This window comes from Poecilia reticulata, linkage group LG19 (assembly GCF_000633615.1).
Source record: "Poecilia reticulata strain Guanapo linkage group LG19, Guppy_female_1.0+MT, whole genome shotgun sequence".
In the NCBI taxonomy this organism is placed as follows: Eukaryota; Metazoa; Chordata; class Actinopteri; order Cyprinodontiformes; family Poeciliidae; genus Poecilia; species Poecilia reticulata.
Genome location: NC_024349.1, coordinates 6,322,085 through 6,339,053, shown reverse-complemented (window position 1 = coordinate 6,339,053; position 16,969 = coordinate 6,322,085). Strand labels below are relative to the sequence as shown.

At 39.7% G+C, this 16,969-nt stretch overlaps 1 protein-coding gene and 1 long non-coding RNA gene across 4 annotated transcripts; one reads left to right on the top strand and one right to left on the bottom strand.

Annotated features, from left to right (window-relative positions):
• Window positions 1–398: 398 nt before the first annotated feature.
• vwa2 (von Willebrand factor A domain containing 2) lies at window positions 399–16,594 on the bottom strand. 3 transcript variants are annotated; one of them, XM_008436690.2, is made up of 14 exons: window positions 16,405–16,594; window positions 10,983–11,044; window positions 8,933–9,007; window positions 8,065–8,198; window positions 7,864–7,973; window positions 7,128–7,325; window positions 6,380–6,513; window positions 6,105–6,234; window positions 5,536–5,591; window positions 5,346–5,453; window positions 4,239–4,820; window positions 2,773–3,324; window positions 2,309–2,431; window positions 399–686 (listed from the first exon to the last, which is right to left on the bottom strand). In XM_008436690.2, the coding sequence occupies exons 2-14, from the start codon at window positions 11,032–11,034 to the stop codon at window positions 556–558; spliced, it is 2,385 nt and encodes a 794-aa protein (XP_008434912.1). In that variant the 5' UTR covers window positions 11,035–11,044; window positions 16,405–16,594; the 3' UTR covers window positions 399–555. The 3 variants fall into 3 exon arrangements, with proteins under 3 accessions (XP_008434912.1, XP_008434914.1, XP_008434913.1); XM_008436692.2 differs by lacking the exons at window positions 6,105–6,234; window positions 6,380–6,513; XM_008436691.2 differs by lacking the exons at window positions 10,983–11,044; window positions 16,405–16,594 and having other exon boundaries at window positions 8,065–8,202; window positions 8,933–9,009.
• On the top strand, window positions 9,799–10,401 carry LOC103481290 (uncharacterized). The gene is made up of 2 exons (XR_536258.1): window positions 9,799–9,962; window positions 10,206–10,401. It is a non-coding gene; the product is annotated as an uncharacterized LOC103481290 (long non-coding RNA).
• Window positions 16,595–16,969: the final 375 nt, after the last annotated feature.

The window sequence follows — 16,969 nt, the reverse complement described above, 5'->3', positions numbered from 1 at the left end:
TCTAGTACTGTATAAAAAAGGCGTAAGTGGCTAAATAAAACTGTGTAATGTTTATTTTTTTATTCGATTAATAGAATAATCAATTACTAAACTAATTGTTGGGGGAAACAGACAGAAATGTGGGGTACAAACTCGCACATCACATTTTGTTAATGGCCGCCCCAAAGCTGTGACCTGAACCCTGCTGACATTTTGTGGACCGTCGCTGTAAATCAGGTCTGTGCCAGAAAGCCAACCATATTTAAACGTTTAACAGTCATAATAAGAAGTGGTTATTTATATTTATCCAGCCATAATTATGTTGTGTAAAGTTGGGATGACGCTCCGTCGTGACTGCCTGAGCTGAGGTGAAGTTTGGGGTTAGGAACAAAATCAGGACACAGGTGATGTTATTAACAGAGTTTATATTTTTAAACAGCACAATTATTATTCAGTCAGTACATAAAGGGATAAAAAAAACTTTACAAAAAGTCCAACTTTAAATACTAAAAAAGTAAACATCAGGTTTTCCCGTACTCCAAAAACATCCCTGGTTTTGTGTGTTTTTTTGTGTCGTCAGGCAGCGTGTCTCCGGCGGTGAAGTTTGTAACGACGCAGGAGTTCCTGGTGGCTCTTCCTCTGTCTGCTCTTCTTCCTCAGACCAGCAGGCTTTGGAACATCCCCTCTGGATGAGTTTTTACCGCTTCCTGAAAAGAAAGAAAAGCGCAGAGCAGGTCTTCATATCTGCAGTCAAGGCCAAAAGTTTTAGCTCCATCAATCAATCAATAACATTTTATTTGTATAGCACATTTCAGCAGCAAGGCATTTCAAAGTGCTTTACATAATTAAAATAAAAACAGCATGTAAACAGTGAGAAAGAGAAAAGATTTTAAAAAAGATTAAAACAAAAACATCCATCCATCCATTTTCTTTACACCCTTGTCCCTCGGTGGGGTCGGGAGGGTTGCTGGTGCATCTCCAGCTAGCGTACCGGGCGAGAGGCGGGGTCACCCTGGACACTTCGCCAGTCTGTCGCAGGGCAACATAGAGACACACAACCATGCACACACACACTCACACCTAGGGGCAATTTGGAGAGGCCAATTAACCTGACAGTCATGTTTTTGGACTGTGGGAGGAAACTGGAGTACCTGGAGAAAACCCACCATGCACAGGGAGAACATGCAAACTCCATGCAGAAAGACCGGGGCCGGGAATCGAACCCAGAGCCTTCTTGCTGCAAGGCAACAGCTCTACCAACTGCGCCACTGTGCAGCCCTTAAAACAAAAACGATAAAAACATTAAAACCTCAGAGTTTTAGTTAGAACGCCATCTAACAAGGGTTCTCACACCTAGGTTTTTAGTTGCAACTGGGACTCTAAACCTCGTAGGACTTTAGTTAAACGTTGTTTAACTAGGACATTTTCTGATGGGCTTTACATCATTAAAACGTAAACAGAATAAATAAATAAAAAGTAAAGATAAAAACATAGAAGACATCAAAACCGGCACTCTAACCCTAATTTAGCCATAAGCAACTCTAAACAGGTGGGTTTTAAGTAGAGATTTAAAGGCACCCAGTGTTTCAGCTGTTTTACAGTTTTCTGGAAGTTTGTTCCAAATTWGTGGTGCGTAGAAGCTGAATGCTGCTTCTCCTCGTCTGGTTCTGGTTCTGGGGATGCAGAGCAGAACCAGAAGATCTGAAGGGTCTAGACGGTTGGTACAGCAATAACAGATCTTTAATGTATTGTGGTGCTAAACCGTTCAGTGATTTATAAACTATCAACAGTATATTAAAGTCCAACACATATATAATCTGGAGGAGTCGGGAATTTGAAGTATTTTCCATTTCCAGATGAGTTATTGACCCTTTACACGTGACGCCACCACTTCAAAACTCTACTCACTCTTATATATAATATGTTGAAGAATTTGAGAAATAATTAAGAAGTTCATTCACTGCAAAAACACAAAATCTTTCCAAATATTTTTTGCCTACCGGTAGTTTCTAGTACAAATAGTACACTTGAAATAAGACCCAACTAACTTACAAGTAACTTTTCAGTAGATTCATTTAAGTCAATAATTCCTCAATACTGATTTAAAAAAAGTACTAGTTCCACTAAAAGATCATTTCACCGATTCTTTTCCACGTTTAAGTGAAATGATTTGGCTACTTTTTTAATAAATTTAAACAGATTATTAACTAAAAACAAGCTCCTTACTTGTTAGTTTTGTCTTACTTCAAGTGTACTGAGATATTTGCATTAGAAACTAGATCAAAAAAAAGATTTAGTCGGGGTTTTTTGCAGTGTTAGCAGCACTTACGTCTTTGGCAGTGTGGCCCTTCATAGCCGTGGCACCGACACCTGAAGCTGGCTCCTGAGAGGACGCAGATGCCGTCATGCATACACGGGTTTGGCTTGCACAGGTTCACAGGTTTCCTCACCTCTGACAAAAACAAAACGACTATTTTCATGCAAGCAGATCAGAAAAGCAAGTAACTTGGCATTTTTAGGTGGAAAATGAAGAAAAATAGGTATAGTTTCATGCCTGTTGTAGATATTATTGTAGTTTTTGCATAAGAACTTGCAGAAAAACTGCTTATTGCGTCCATAATCAAAAACATTTCCGTTTTCTGTTTCTGTTTTGTTAGAGCCACAGTGGAGGGAGGGTAGAGCTGCATGAGGCTTTATAGCTTCAAGAATTAATCATGCAAAATTCAATAATAGTGATTAGATCAGATCTGTTTTAGCAGCTTAAGGTGAACAAATGGTTTTCAGTATTTTTACCTGAGCACACCATCTGAACCAGCACGTCCTCAAAGTACTTGAGATCCTCATAACTTGGTGCAGAAATCATGTACTCCTCAGAACCTGAGATCATCAACACTTTGTCTCTCTGCATGTCTCCAATGCCGACCACAAAAACCGAAACTCCGCTGTCTCTTATCTTCTGAGCCGGGACGACGGCATCGTCCCCGCCCGAGCCGTCGGTCACCACCACCACGGCCTTGTTGACGCCTGGCCTGGCGCCGTTGGCTACGGTCAGGACTTTGGAGTAGATGTGGAGCAACGCCGCGCCGGTCGACACCCCGCCGCCCATGTAGCTGGCTTCCCCCACGGCCTTGAGGATGGCAGAGCCGGACTCGTGCTCGTCGAGGCCAAAAACGGTGGTGGCTCTGCGGTTGTAGGCCACCAGGGCGACCTGAGCCACGTCGCGGTTTACGTCAAACTGGACGGAGATGCTTCGCACAAAGTCCTGCAGCGTGGCAAAGTTCTCGCGGCCGACTCCAACGGAGGCATCCAGGGCGAACACCAGGTCTACCGCCTGACCCAGACATCCTGGAAACAAAAGATGGAGCATTTAATATAAACATGAATACACAAACCTTCTACCTACAAAGTTTATGTAGCTAGAAATGGAAAACTGAGGGGAGACTCGAGTACAAAACTGTTCGCAAGCTGGAATCAATGGATTAAACATTAAATCAGTGTCACCCCATATTCAGTACATTAGAAATATATATGTTTATTCATATGTTTACCAGCAGTGAAACATGTGAAACAATGTGGAGGTTGCTGTGAAATGCTTGAGATTAATAACACTGATTTTATCTGGACTTAAAGCTGCATCATGTATCTTATAAAAATGTTATTTAATTTATTTATTTTTTGCATATTTAACCCAGTTTAACGGCAGAATGTACAGAAAATCTGGAAAAAAACAAACTAGCTCCTCCACCTCCTCTTAGTGCTGCCACTGCTGTATGTAGAAAAGCATCACTCCCAGTTAGATACAGCCAATCAGAGCCAGAAGGAAGGTGTTAAAGCTGCCAATCATGCTCATGTAGACGCTGCTAAATGTGCTAATGGCCATTAACTAGCTTAGCATTTGTGTCATGCTGTGATGTCAGGAATAACCTGAAGCATCGTAGAGAGCAAAGTTGAGGGTGTGAGCAGCGCGTACTGAAGCATGATTGACAACGCTGAGACTCCTCCAGGCTCTGATTGGTGGTTTCTGTAGTTAGCACTGGGAGAAGGCAGAGGAACATTTTTTTTTTTCTTCACAGATCATGCGTTTCATACCACACTGTCATGACATGATGAGAGTTTTAAATAAATAAGCAAAAAACATATTTTTTAATAAAAGTTTAATAAATAAAAGTTACGTTTCTAAATTTCCCCCCCCCCCCCAAAAAAAAAACAGAACATGTCTAGGCTTTTTGCACATCTTTACCTTTCTGGGCAGCGTTTACCTTGCGTGTCGACGCTGCAGATCTTGGCCTTCAGCTCCGGTATCTTCCCGATGAGCCTGTCCGGCGACGAGTACGTCAGAGTTCTCTGAGGATTTCCTGTGATATTATTCAGCTCCGCCTTCAGTCTTTCCGGCCCGACCCCTATCAAGAAGATCTCTCTGTCTCGCGCATATTTTGAGGCCTCCACCACGTCATCAGCAGCAGGTGTGGCGGCGAGCAGCACCACCACGCGGGGGAGGTCATCCGAGACGTCGGCGAACACCGGCTCGCTCACGAAGCCGTGACGGGTCACATGTCGGAGCGCCTGGCCCGTCAGGGTCAAACCGCCAGGTGGTTGCAGAGCATCCACAGCCTTCAGGAGATTCCGGGTGTTTCCGTTAAATCTCCCAACCTGGGCTTCCACTCTGGTCTCCCCGCCGAACACGGCCAGGCCGACTTTACTGGGGCTGTCGGAGCCGATGACGGCCTGCAGGAAGCGCTTCAGGAAGGATTTGAGACGGAGGAAGCCCTCTAAAGTGAGCGTCGCAGAGCCCTCCAGCAGGAAAAGCAAATCAATGGAGCAGTCCAAGGACAAAGCAGGAGCTGGGGAAGCATCAGAGGTCAGAAGTAACTAGTTACTTTTATTTGAGTAACTTTTTTACGGGGCTGCTCTTTTTACTTTTACTCGAGTCATTTAATTATGACGTATCGCTTCTCTTAGTTTTCTACCCACTGAATGAAAAACAGACGTGTTTTAACCAAACATTCACCAGACACACACCTGCAGTTTTTGTAAAAGTTTTTTAAGCTTTTTTTTTTTTTTTTTTTTTTATTGAAAGAAACCGATTTGGAAAAAAAATATTTTTTCTGATTTTGTTATTTTCTGATACATGAATTATTATCATATTTATCCTTAGAATACCAAAATTTCCACTTAACTTTATATTTTGGTCCATTAGATTATGTAATTTCTAAATATTTTTACCAAATATTGGGTACTTTCTACTTTTACTTGAGTAAAAATACGTTGACATAGTGTTACAATCTTCAGGTACTTCACCCACCTCTAAGGATTTATGGTTAAATTAGTTTGATAACAAAAGACTCTGAGCCCGGGATTTTACTGACCACAGTGTGGGTCTGATCCATAGCCCGGTGGACACACACAGTGGTAGCGCTCTAGACCTTGTGATACACAGGTTCCCCCGTTGAGACAGGGCTGAGAGTCGCAGGGATCTAGTGATGATGAGGAGAAGGTCAGCACCATCGAGGAGGGTAAACAGCAGCAGGAGGCAAAGGAAGGAGAGGATAAGTTCACCTGAACAAACGGTCCTATGGCAGACGGTCTGGTGTGTCTTGTAAACTTTACTGTACCTGCAAAACAGGTACACTTTGATTAGTTAAAGCAGAAAGTTTCTACGGAAGGAGAATAGGGCCCCTGGAAAAAACGAACTTTGACTTTTGAATTAATTCAATTCACAAACAATTTATTGATCCCAGATGGGGATTAAATGTTGAAACTCGTATTAACTCAAATTCTTCAGAGTTATTGTAGATGGTAATGGCAGGAAAGATGTCTTGTAGCAGTCTGTGTTACAGTGAATTTGGAGAAGCCTCTGACTAAAGACACTTAGTCAGAGGCTCAAAAGCAATTAATTAGTGGATTTTATTATGAAGGCTGAATAGAAACACAATTTTTATTTATAAAACTGCTTAAATAATTTATCCTTTTCGTTCCAACACACAATTACAGATGACTTTTCTTGAAATTTTAAGGAATAACCAGAAATATTTTTCAAGCCTATAATTACGGTTCTCAACAAAAATCAAACTGTGAAGAGTTTTTAAAATTATTTTTATTTGAGTGAAAAAAGTTTTCATTCTTGCCTGTAGAACGGGCAGAGAGACGTGTATGGGGAATATCCCTTGGAGCCTTTCCAGCACATGAAATTCCCCTGCAGCTCTTTCACCGTCTCCAGTGTCTTCCTCTCACAGGGGAAGGACTCGGCCTGACAGCCTGCAGGACAAGACGGGACACGACGAGCGAGAGAGGCGAAACACCGAGGATCGGTTGATGAAAGGGAGGAAACGCAACGACGGATCAAACCCAACCAAGTGAAGGGAAAGGTCTGTAGTGATTCATATTCGGAAACGACTCCCACCTGCCGGTGTAGCGCTGCAGAAAGACAGCGTGCTCAGCGTCGTGGACAAGCCGTTAACGGCGTCGTGGAAGTGATCGGCCAAGAAGACGTGACTTTCCACTGGCTCACTGGCAAGAGAGTGCAACTCTTCCCATCTGTGAAACAAACCGAGTTAGCTGGTTTTGAAACTTCATCGCAAATTATCGCACGTCCTTGAAAGTGTCTTTGCACGCGATGGTTATTTTCCTCCAACTAGTTGAATATTTTTTACACCACATAAAACTTTATGATCATGTGCAAAGCTTGCAGTGATCTCTTTCCAAGGTGAATATAGAAGTGGTTTAAAATTAAAGGAAAACTTTTAGATAAGAGAGAAAGGTTTGTTTTAAAAAAAAACCAAAAGCAAGAAGCACAGCTGTTCAGGTGTGTTGTGAGGAGTTAAATCTTTGTTTTTCACTATTTAAATAAGTAAAAATATAAAAATGAAGGTTTGATTATGTTTTCTTTTATGAGTTTTTCTACAGACACACTGATAAAAGTTGAGAAAAATACACAGGAAAGATTCTACACTTTTTTCTGATTTACACTTTGTGCTCTTTTCTTTGGACAGAAATTTAAATATTTCTCTATTAGTTTTATCTTGTTTTTTGCTTTTTTCGTTATGTTTTTTTTAAGCATAGTGTGTGTTTCTTTTGTACTTGTGTGTGGAAAGGTTTAAAAAAAATGACTTTTTTTATGATGATGATTAATAAATAATCATTATCCTTACTTTGGGTACCGCAAACCGACGGCAAACAAAACGACGCCCGTCTGCTTCAGCTGTGCAGCGGCCTGGACCACGCTGCCCTGAGACCGGCCGTCGGACAGGAGGATGGCGACGCGCGGGACGCTGGAGGAGTTACGGCCGCCCGGAAAACCTTTCTTCAGGACGTATTTCAGAGCCTGGCCCGTCTGGGTGCTGCCTCCTCTGAGAAGAGAACGGTTTAAACAGAATTAATCAAGTTTAAATTCAAAAATACTTTTTTTTTTATCCCAAAAGGGAAATTCAATAAATTCAGGTTTTCCCACATGGATCAGCTGCTCCCTGGTGTTAAACCATGCTGTTGCCATGGTTACGTATCACGACAAAATAGCAAAAATCAGGCCAACCACACAGAACCCAAAACAAACAGGTGTCCAATAAAAGCTATTTTCTTCCAAAAAGCAGGAGTGAATGTTTGAAAAAAAGAACAGGCCGCCTTCAGTGAACAAAAAGACACATCAGCATGTGAATATGCGTCAACAGGAACCATGAGGCTCAGATACCAGAACATAGATCGTTTTCTTGACAAAAACAAAAAAAAAAAGACTTTTGTAATTGGAAAAATGCCAAATGAATGTGTGGCTGCTTGCTGGCGACACAAAAAAAAAAAAAAGAACAGAGTGAGGACTCTTACTTCCTCCAACTCAGCTGCTATCTTTGCTTCTAGGGAAGGAACGGAGGCAAACCAGAGGTTTTCACACACCTGTATGAAATCTTCTTCAGGTGCTTCTTCAGCTCCTGCTTGGTGGAGAACGAGTCCAAAGAAAACTCGAGGCGAGGAACGGAGCCAAACTGAATCAAACCGACTCGCACCTGCACCCATCCAGAGCAAAAAAAAAAGGGATGTTGATCAATTTTGATGTAGAGCATGAGGAAGTAAACAAAGTTTGGATGGGAAGCAAACCTTATCCGGAGCAACGGTCAGGGCTTCACAAAGCTTGACTGCGTAATGCTTGGCCCTCTCGAAGGTCCCCTTCCCGATGCTGTAGGAGCCGTCCATGAGGAAGAGGACGTCTAAGACTGCTGAGCACTGCATCACTTCCCATGAACACAAAAAACACACAAAAGTAGTTTCCATGTAGACATTCCTGCATTAAATCAACTTCCTCACACATTCGTGTTCGTTTCACGGTCCAGTGAGCCGAAACGCTGCCGTTATTGTGCTGCTGGCGGTAAAGAGAGTCTTCAACATCGAGGCCACTGGGACATTTTGCTCATTAAATTCACTTTTGAATCAATTTTCACATGTTTCAGTAGTTTTAATTATATAAATAGAGCTAATCTTAACAGTATGATCAGAGCTTTCAATGCTGTACTAAGTTTAATTCACAAAAAGTATTTTCCAGTAGATTTTGTAGATACACTTTTATTTTCTTAAATATGTTTTTATTGACCCAAATCAGCTTATTTATTAAATAAAACAAATAGCAGCACAAAAGCCAGAAAAACTGAATGAATTATTCTTATTTGACGACAGATGAAGGTGTCAAGAGTCACCTGAACGATGGAGCAGAGGGAGAAATCGCTGGCCCTGTTTTTGTCTCTCATCTAAACTTGAATGCCTCTTTCTGTATTTTTTTTTACTTGTTGCTTACTTTTGAATTTGAGATGCGGTTTTGGTTTTGTTCTTGCATGTTCAAAACTTTCAAACTTCTCTACAAATGGCATTTTAATTGGATGCCATTCAGCTCAACCTCCACGTTTTGTTCTCTACATTTAAAGGTTTAACATTCACCACATATTTTTATATTTTTACTGCATTAAATACTCACTTTCTGCTGCCGAGTTGATTTTTGCTATGTTCTCATGGCTGGTCTGGATCTCCTGCACAGAGGCCGCCTGTGTGACTGGGAGGGACATGGGACATAAAGGTAAGGATAAAAATCAAACTTTAATTTGAACATGTAATATAGAATTAAAACTCATTAGATATTTGTGTCTGAACCACCATTTCCCCAAAATGGTGACACAAAAACACTGTCTTGGAGTTTTTGTGTCAAATTTGTTGAGGTCTGAATAAGGATTGTTGAATTTTGTGGTGCGATGGTTGGTTTTGCGGCATCTGAATCGTGTCGTCACAGTTTTGGAGCGAACGGTAGGAATGGCAAAGAGAAGCAGGGAGCGAGAGATCCGATTCCTCGGATAATCGTAAATATATTCCGTACTCGATTACCAACATATTCTTTTCCGACAGACCTAAATGATATTTTCCCATAAACTGCCATATAATTTTGTTTCTTAAGGGTATGCAGGTGAAAAACTAATCAAACTCAAAACAATCAAACAGAAACCAAAGTGTGGCTGAAAACACAGGAAGTCTAGAAAAACAGCCTGAATAACGGGGACGACTTGGAGAAAAGCCCAGAACAATGAACAAAGACAAAGATCCAACAGCGGGAAAAGCAAGGAACTAATAAAAAGGAGTATAACTGAGCTAGCGGCTAGTGGTAAAAGGAAAGAAAACACATTACATAACAGTCATGATGACAATAATAATAATGTCTGACTGCACTGTCCATGACATTAGTCTTCCTAAAATGCCATAAACCATCAGTTCAGGTGACTAGAAGAGCCAGCGACAGTTAGAGGGAAGCACCACCAGCAGCGGCTCCGACCTCTTCCCCACACTGACCCCGATTCCAACATCATTCAAAGTGGAAGCTCAGGGGCCGCGGCGGGCAGCTTTGTCACGGTCAGTGAGGCCTCAGAGCTCAGAACAAAAAGCTTGTCTGTTCACCGTCTGTCCTCTTGTGTCTTTAATGTCTGCAGAAATAATTGCAGTGGATTTCACATCAATTCCACGTAAGTCTGGGAACTTTGTGCTCTACAGTTTTACCTTTAAAAAAAACACCTTTGTCCTACATCCAATTTTCTAGATCTGAATTATTTCTATGTTGGCAGCAGACTCACAGAAGAGGGTCTGGTTTTGAAAAGTTCAAAGTCTTCAAATGACCCACCATAAATTCTATACCTGCTGCTAAAGCTGTCATTTTTTAAAACAACTTCAAGATTATATTCGGCTCTAAATCCCTCCTTTTCCCTCAGGCAAATACCAATATTGAATACTTCTGGAGCTGCGAAGATGAGGCAAAATGTTGCTTTGTCACTTCTGTAACTTCTTTGCACATCTTGATATCAAAAATGTTGCTCAGTTGAGGGAAGGTAAAGGTAGCACACTAGCTAACAGCAAAGAAAACTGACTCTTTTTTTTCTCGGAAAACAATAAACGTGCAGGAAATCATCTGAAATGTGATGCAGTCTTTAATGATTTTGTTGTATGACCTATCCCAGCATCAAACTTTATTCCTGACCTACTTTGGTTTTTTTCTTGGTCTTCATGATGCTGTTTGTTCTTTACTATGCTCCGACATGATTCTGTTTACTAATTGGGTGATTTAATCAGGAAGGGCATTGTTGTACTAGATTTTATTTTGTGGTATCAGAGTAAATTGGGTTTGTACATATGCACTTCTTTTATGATTTGATGAAAAACATCCAAAATCAAACATTTATTACTCTTTAGCGCATGATAGCATGCAGAAGAAGCAATTCCACTATTTGGGCCAAATACACATCTTGAAGTTGCAGATTATTTCTCCTGTTCTTCAGAAGATTGTCACCATCAGTGACATCACTGATGGTGACGTCCACATCAGTGGACATCAGTGACGTCCACATCAGTGGACATCAGTGACGTCCACATCAGTGGACATCAGTGACGTCCACATCAGTGGACATCAGTGACGTCCATGATGTAAACCATTCCTCCGTTAGGATACCAGACAATAATAACATGTAAAACATTATAATCCATCAACCAACCTTGAAGGAGCAGGAAAATGAACAGAAGGACAGCGTTCATGTCACGGTACATGTTGGGACACCTGCAGTCACAAACAAGAAAACATGATGAAAGCTCAGAGAAATAAACATAAAATAAATGTTTTTGTTCTTTCTGAAACCATCACAGTACTATTAGCATGACTTTCTCAATGAAATCTACAAGTAAAATTAACCAAATCATTTCATCTCCCTTCATGTGTGAAAAAAACAATTTCAGCAATCAAAGCTGACTGCTTACAACATTTCACCCACTAAAAAACAAGAGTAAGCACATGAAATTGTTTTGACTAGGCCGTAAAGCGGGAAGAAGGTTGAATCTGATAAGCTTGGGGGAAGGAGTTCTGAGGAATGCGTGTGAAACAGGCATTTAATTGGTGAGTTAGTGTAAACAGCACCTTGCAGACCTTGTATCCTCGACCTTTTTCCACATTGTGTGTATTTATTTGTTTTCTAGACAGACAAAAATGTAGGTCACAAATGTGCATTGAAAATGAAAGAATTTAATTTTGTTTTTAAATAAAAATAGGGAAAAAAGTGAAATGCTTTTGTATTTGTCTCCTCTGAGTCGGTAATCAAATTTTACAAAGTGCACAACTAACACTACTTAATAAAAACACAATTTTACTACGAATACATTTTACTATATCGCCACAATATCTTAATAAGAATAAATAACATGACTTGGAATTAATGAATACTAAAATCAACAGTGTTTTTTTGCTTTGGGTTTCTTACAAACCCTAAATAATGAAGCTATTATAGAAGATGATATTTACATCTTAACCAATTTTTATTGAAAATCTTGTTTAAGCCATAAACTACTCAATGACTTCACCCTCTTATCTTCAAAAGCATTTTTTATTTTTGGCACTCAAAAAATTCAGTTCTTCACAAATTGATATTCTTTATACTATTTGCTAATTATGTGACTTCTAAATATAGTTGGTGGCACTGGATTATATTTAGGGGTCTCTGAGTAACAGGGTCTGCATCACCACACCTTTTACACTTGAAAAGATTTTCTCCGTCCAATCTGACCGAGTTCGGGTCAGAAGAACGAGCCGAAAAAAATCACTCTGAACATATTCATAACTGGCAAAGACGTACAAAATAAGTCTGTATTTAACACCACTGTTTTAGTTTATTGGTCGTATTTGTCTTACACTACTACTTGTTGGATTTTCACATTTAATTCCAATAAAACACACTGAAGTTTGTGGGTTTTAAAGTGGAAAAAAATGTACAACTATTCAAACTCACAGTAGATTTTTGTCTTGTATTTACTAAGATGGGTTTGCGCTATTAAAAACTTTCCCCAGACTTGATGGATCATATCTAATAAAAATATAACATGAACATATTTCATTCAGGAGAACTTCCCTTTTTTACTGAAATACAGCTGAACAGGTTAATTTGGTGAACTGGTGGATGGCAGAGGGACCCAGAGGAATGCTTGTGAAGAAGCTGCCAACTTCTAAGACAGGTGTGTGTACTGTGTGTGTGTTCATATTCCTTCTACATAGGCACGCCCATCTGCCTCCCACTGCAAGCGTGCATGTCTTAAACTGCTTCTCCAGTGGAGAAAAATGAAATCTCTTGTCATCAGGTCGTAGCAGAGAGTTTTTCCACGGTGCGTCCATGTCCTGTGACGATGCTTATCGTCTCTGGTCTCCTCGGCTAGCCGTCGCCACGTCCGCTATGCAGATCTCTATCGGAGACATTGAGTCTCCTCTTAAAGCGACGTTCCGTCCTGCACACAATTCTATCTCTGTCTCAGAAACACACACACACACACACACACACACACACACACGCACACACACACACACACACACACACACACACACAGGGCCTCCCTGGCACGTCTGTCCTCTTTGCCTACCTCTGTGTGTTCAGCTGAGTGGCAGCCAGGATATTATGGCCAGAACGTATCAGCAGCCGGAGTTAATCAGACGTAATCTGCAGCTCCTCAAACTCTAATGTGTGGCCAACAACGACCAGAAAGTAAACAGAGCTGACAGATGGAGTTATGCGGTCGGGTTGTGAGCTCAGCTAACTTTCTTTGCTTAACCTTTGTAATCCAGTCAGGAAGGGGGGAAAAAATGTTGTTTATACTTTTAATTCTGCTTTCTAAGCACAGCCAGTTACTTTTTCTAGTGTCGTTTTTGCCTGTCACAAGATCACTGAAGTGCTTCAGAATAAAGTGTTCAAAGACATGAGTGATTTCCAACTATTTTACCATTTTATCAGATTGTCAAAAGCTTTAGGGAAACAAAAAAGATTCTAAACAAATCAAAAGCTACTGTAATAGTAACCACTATGAACTTTTTCACATTTTAAGTTGGGTTACAACCACATAGTTATTAAATCTTTAATATCTGAACGATAAGCAAAAAAATGGAGTTATGATCGTAATGCATGATGCTGCCACCACCGTGTTTCACCGTAGGGATTGGACTGTCTTTTCTGACCTTCCAATATTACACAGTATGCTAATAAATACTAGCTAAGTACTAATAAGGTAATTTAAAAAGGGAATTGAGCTGCAAAAACACAAAATCTTACCATGTATTTTTGGTCTACTTCTAGTACACTTGAAATAAGACAAAACTAACTTACAAATAACTTTTCAGCAAGATATACAAGCTGCTTTTAAGTAAATAATTCCCTAATAATTACTAGTTCTTCTGGCAGATTACTTCTTACGACAAGACATTTTCCCATGTTATAAGTAAAAAAAAAAGCCAGTGAATCTGATACTATTATCAATATTAAGAAATTATTTACTTAATATAAGCTCTTATATCTTGCTGAGAAATGTTACTTATTTCAAGTGTGCTAAGATATTTGCAGTAGTAACTACAGCAAAAATACTAAGATTTTGTATTTTTGCAATGTGGTTTCCCTGGTTAATGTTAGATTTCTTCCAGTTAAAAATTATACACACTTGTGCTTGTCAATCACATAAAATCACAAGAAAATATATCAATGACTCAGGATGCAGCACAGGGTATAAATACTTTTGTGCGGGGCCATAAGGATGATTTTAAACGACTCTGGAGTCGGAAAGTGCCTCCACACTGTACACTGTAATTAGGAAGAAGTGCTACTTCTTGAACAGACTTCATAGAAAACCCAGAGAACCAACCTGTATTTGTGGCGCGTGTTACTTTGGGAAACATCCTAACGATTTCAATTATTGTAGGTTGACTCAGCGGAAAATAACCACATTTAAAAACAACAAAGACGAGCGTGGAAGTTCTTTTGTTTAGCGCAACATCTGTCTGATTAAAAGGTGCAGCTCTAATTCACGGCATAATAATGTAGACCGACGCCCGTGGAATGTGTTGCAAAAGCAAGGTGGAAACCACACACAGAGAGGGATCAGAGCGCAAGGGGGAAACTCACAGAGGGTTAAAATATATATATATATATATATATATATATATAAAAAACTTCACATTGAACTTAGATTCATGTAAAATGTTCAAATGAAAAAGTTGTGTAGAATTCTTTGAAATTGGATCACAATTTTAGAAATTTAGGGTTGCAGAAAAAATCACATAAAATCCAAAGAAGATTCAATTGGTTGAGTTGAACTGTTGAAGAAAAACATTGTGCAACTTTGCTTAAGAAACAGAAAGAATATTCTGCTTTAATTAATTCACAAAATCATATAAAATCGCCTGGAAATTAACTTAAGGAATTTTAATAATTTTAGCTGCATAAAAACAAGGATTTTGAGCAATTTTTATGCTCCAGCTGTCAAACTAAAATAACTAAAACACAAATATGCATTTTGACCCCCCCCCCCCCCCCTGCCTGGGGTGTTTTGTTTGATGTTGATTTTCATGGCTTTACCTTCTGGTTTGCAGGTTCAGGTCTGTCATAATTGGGTCATATGTCACGGGTCAGCACCAAAATGTTAACAGGTTATGATCGGACAAGCCACAGCAACTAGTTAACTCAATCAACTAACCAACTTTATTTCTGTAACTTTTTTTTACCCATTCAATTTATAATGTTTAGTTTTTATTCTATGCATGATTATTTTATTGTTATTGTTTTGAATTCGGCAGTAAAAATGATGGCGGCAGCAATCCGCCAGTGAATCCCAGCGCACTAGTGTCACGTGATCAAAGGGACTTAATTTGATTGGCTAAGAGCCGCTTGACTCGATACGTTGCTAATTGTTTTTAGCTTGTGTCAACAGGAGGTCGCCATCTTTGCAGGGAAACTTTGGAAGGTAAAGTTTTGAAGATTAACTTTTGCAGGAAAAATTTTTTGTGGACAAAATTGAAATTGAATTACATTTCTATGCGATTCTTAAAGTTCGGTGCTGATGTCCAACTCATCTCCTGTATCATAATATTTCATAATCAGGCCTCTGCAGAATTTTACAACATAACAAGGAGGTAATTCAGCTGCTAATTCAGCTGAGTTGGAGCAAAGAAACATCTCCAACATGCAGGAAATCTACTTTTGTTGAGAATTGTTGCTTCTCCTTCCCTGTCAAGCAATTTTGTTGGAAAGTGACACAGTGTCATGAGAGAAAACCTTAACAATTAAAATGTTCCTCTTAAAGTAGCCATCCTGCCTTTCTAATTCAAATCAGCTCCTCCCTCCACAGAAGCCCAGCTTATGATTGACCTTGTTTGGTTTTTAATTGTATTTATTGGTATAATTAAAGCAGACCATGCATTGGAAACTTACAGCTGAAAAAATTACCTGATTTTAAATGGCAGCAGTAAAACTTGAACCTCCTCAGTAAATCTCCAGTCTCGCCTTAGTGGACATTTTAAAATGGCGCAAGATGAAATACAAGTTTTTCAGTTTGTTGTTGAAAATGAGAAGAGACAGAAAAATGTGTTCATTGTCGCTGCATGACTGATTGAAGAATGTAATTGATATTTTTGTGATAAATCTTAAAAAATATGGGTCATACTTCCAAGAGGCGAAGTTGGAGAAAATAATAAATCTTTTTCGTTGACTTTAATCTCATTATTTTTTTTAAATAACTTATTTTACTGAGCATGTTGCTGCAGTGTCTGTGTACAACAAAAATCTGACAATTATCTTGTTAGCTTGCATTGCTAACAACATTTAGCCCAACTACCAAGCAAAACAACTGATTTTGAAGTTTGTTTTGATATCCAAATCCAAATTTCTACTCAAGAGAATTAAAGAATAGCCATCAGTGATCACTGTCCTCCACTACACAACCGTCAATACTTGAGTTCCACTAAGGGCAGTCCATGTACCACTAGTGGTACGTGTACCACAGTTTGAGAACAATCACTTTTAAAATACCAGGAAACGCATCGCTGCGCTCTACAATCCATCCGCGACCACCAAGCGATCAAAACTGAATTTACTCCATTTCAGGCTAATGTATCCTCACCTTGCGCCGCGCCGTATCCACCTTGTCTTCCAGAACTCCTCTGTCCGTTGCTGCTACTGGGGTTTTTGCGCTTCAAAGAGCAACAACTGCACCTCCTGCTAATGAGCACCTCCAGTGTACCTGCGTGTCTCCTCTCATCCCGCTGCGTAAAGCCGGGGAAGGGGCGTACCCAAGAAACACGAACCAACTCCCTGCCTTTTGTTTTTTAATTGTGTGTTAAAGCGTAACAGCGCGTTGCTTTTTCTGAAAAGTTAATATCCAGTGATGTAACTTTTTAATCTTACCATAAAAACACATTTAGACATAGAAGTATGGATTTCTATAGCAGAAATACAAAGGTTATAAAGGCATGATAGGTCAACCCTGCACTGAGTTTTGTTTTGTGCTGATGACATCACAAGAGGTACAACACTGGCACTGATTGAATGGTACTAGCATGCGTTAAGATAGGGATTTTTGATTAGATTTATACAGATTCTGTGACATTAAGAGGTTCAACTTATCTGGTTCAAGTATTTATTTCTGCTATTCAGCTTGTGCAAATGTTCCATGTTTTGCTAGTACA

Excerpts from the sequence above, each read along its gene's own strand:
- vwa2 (XM_008436690.2), bottom strand. The coding sequence starts at position 11,034 with ATGTACCGTGACATGAACGCTGTCCTTCTGTTCATTTTCCTGCTCCTT. Across the intron at positions 6,514-7,127 it reads GTCGGTTTGCGGTACCCAAA|ATGGGAAGAGTTGCACTCTC; the intron begins GTAAGGATAATG and ends TTTGTTTCACAG. Across the intron at positions 5,592-6,104 it reads TCTCTCTGCCCGTTCTACAG|GTACAGTAAAGTTTACAAGA; the intron begins GCAAGAATGAAA and ends CCTGTTTTGCAG.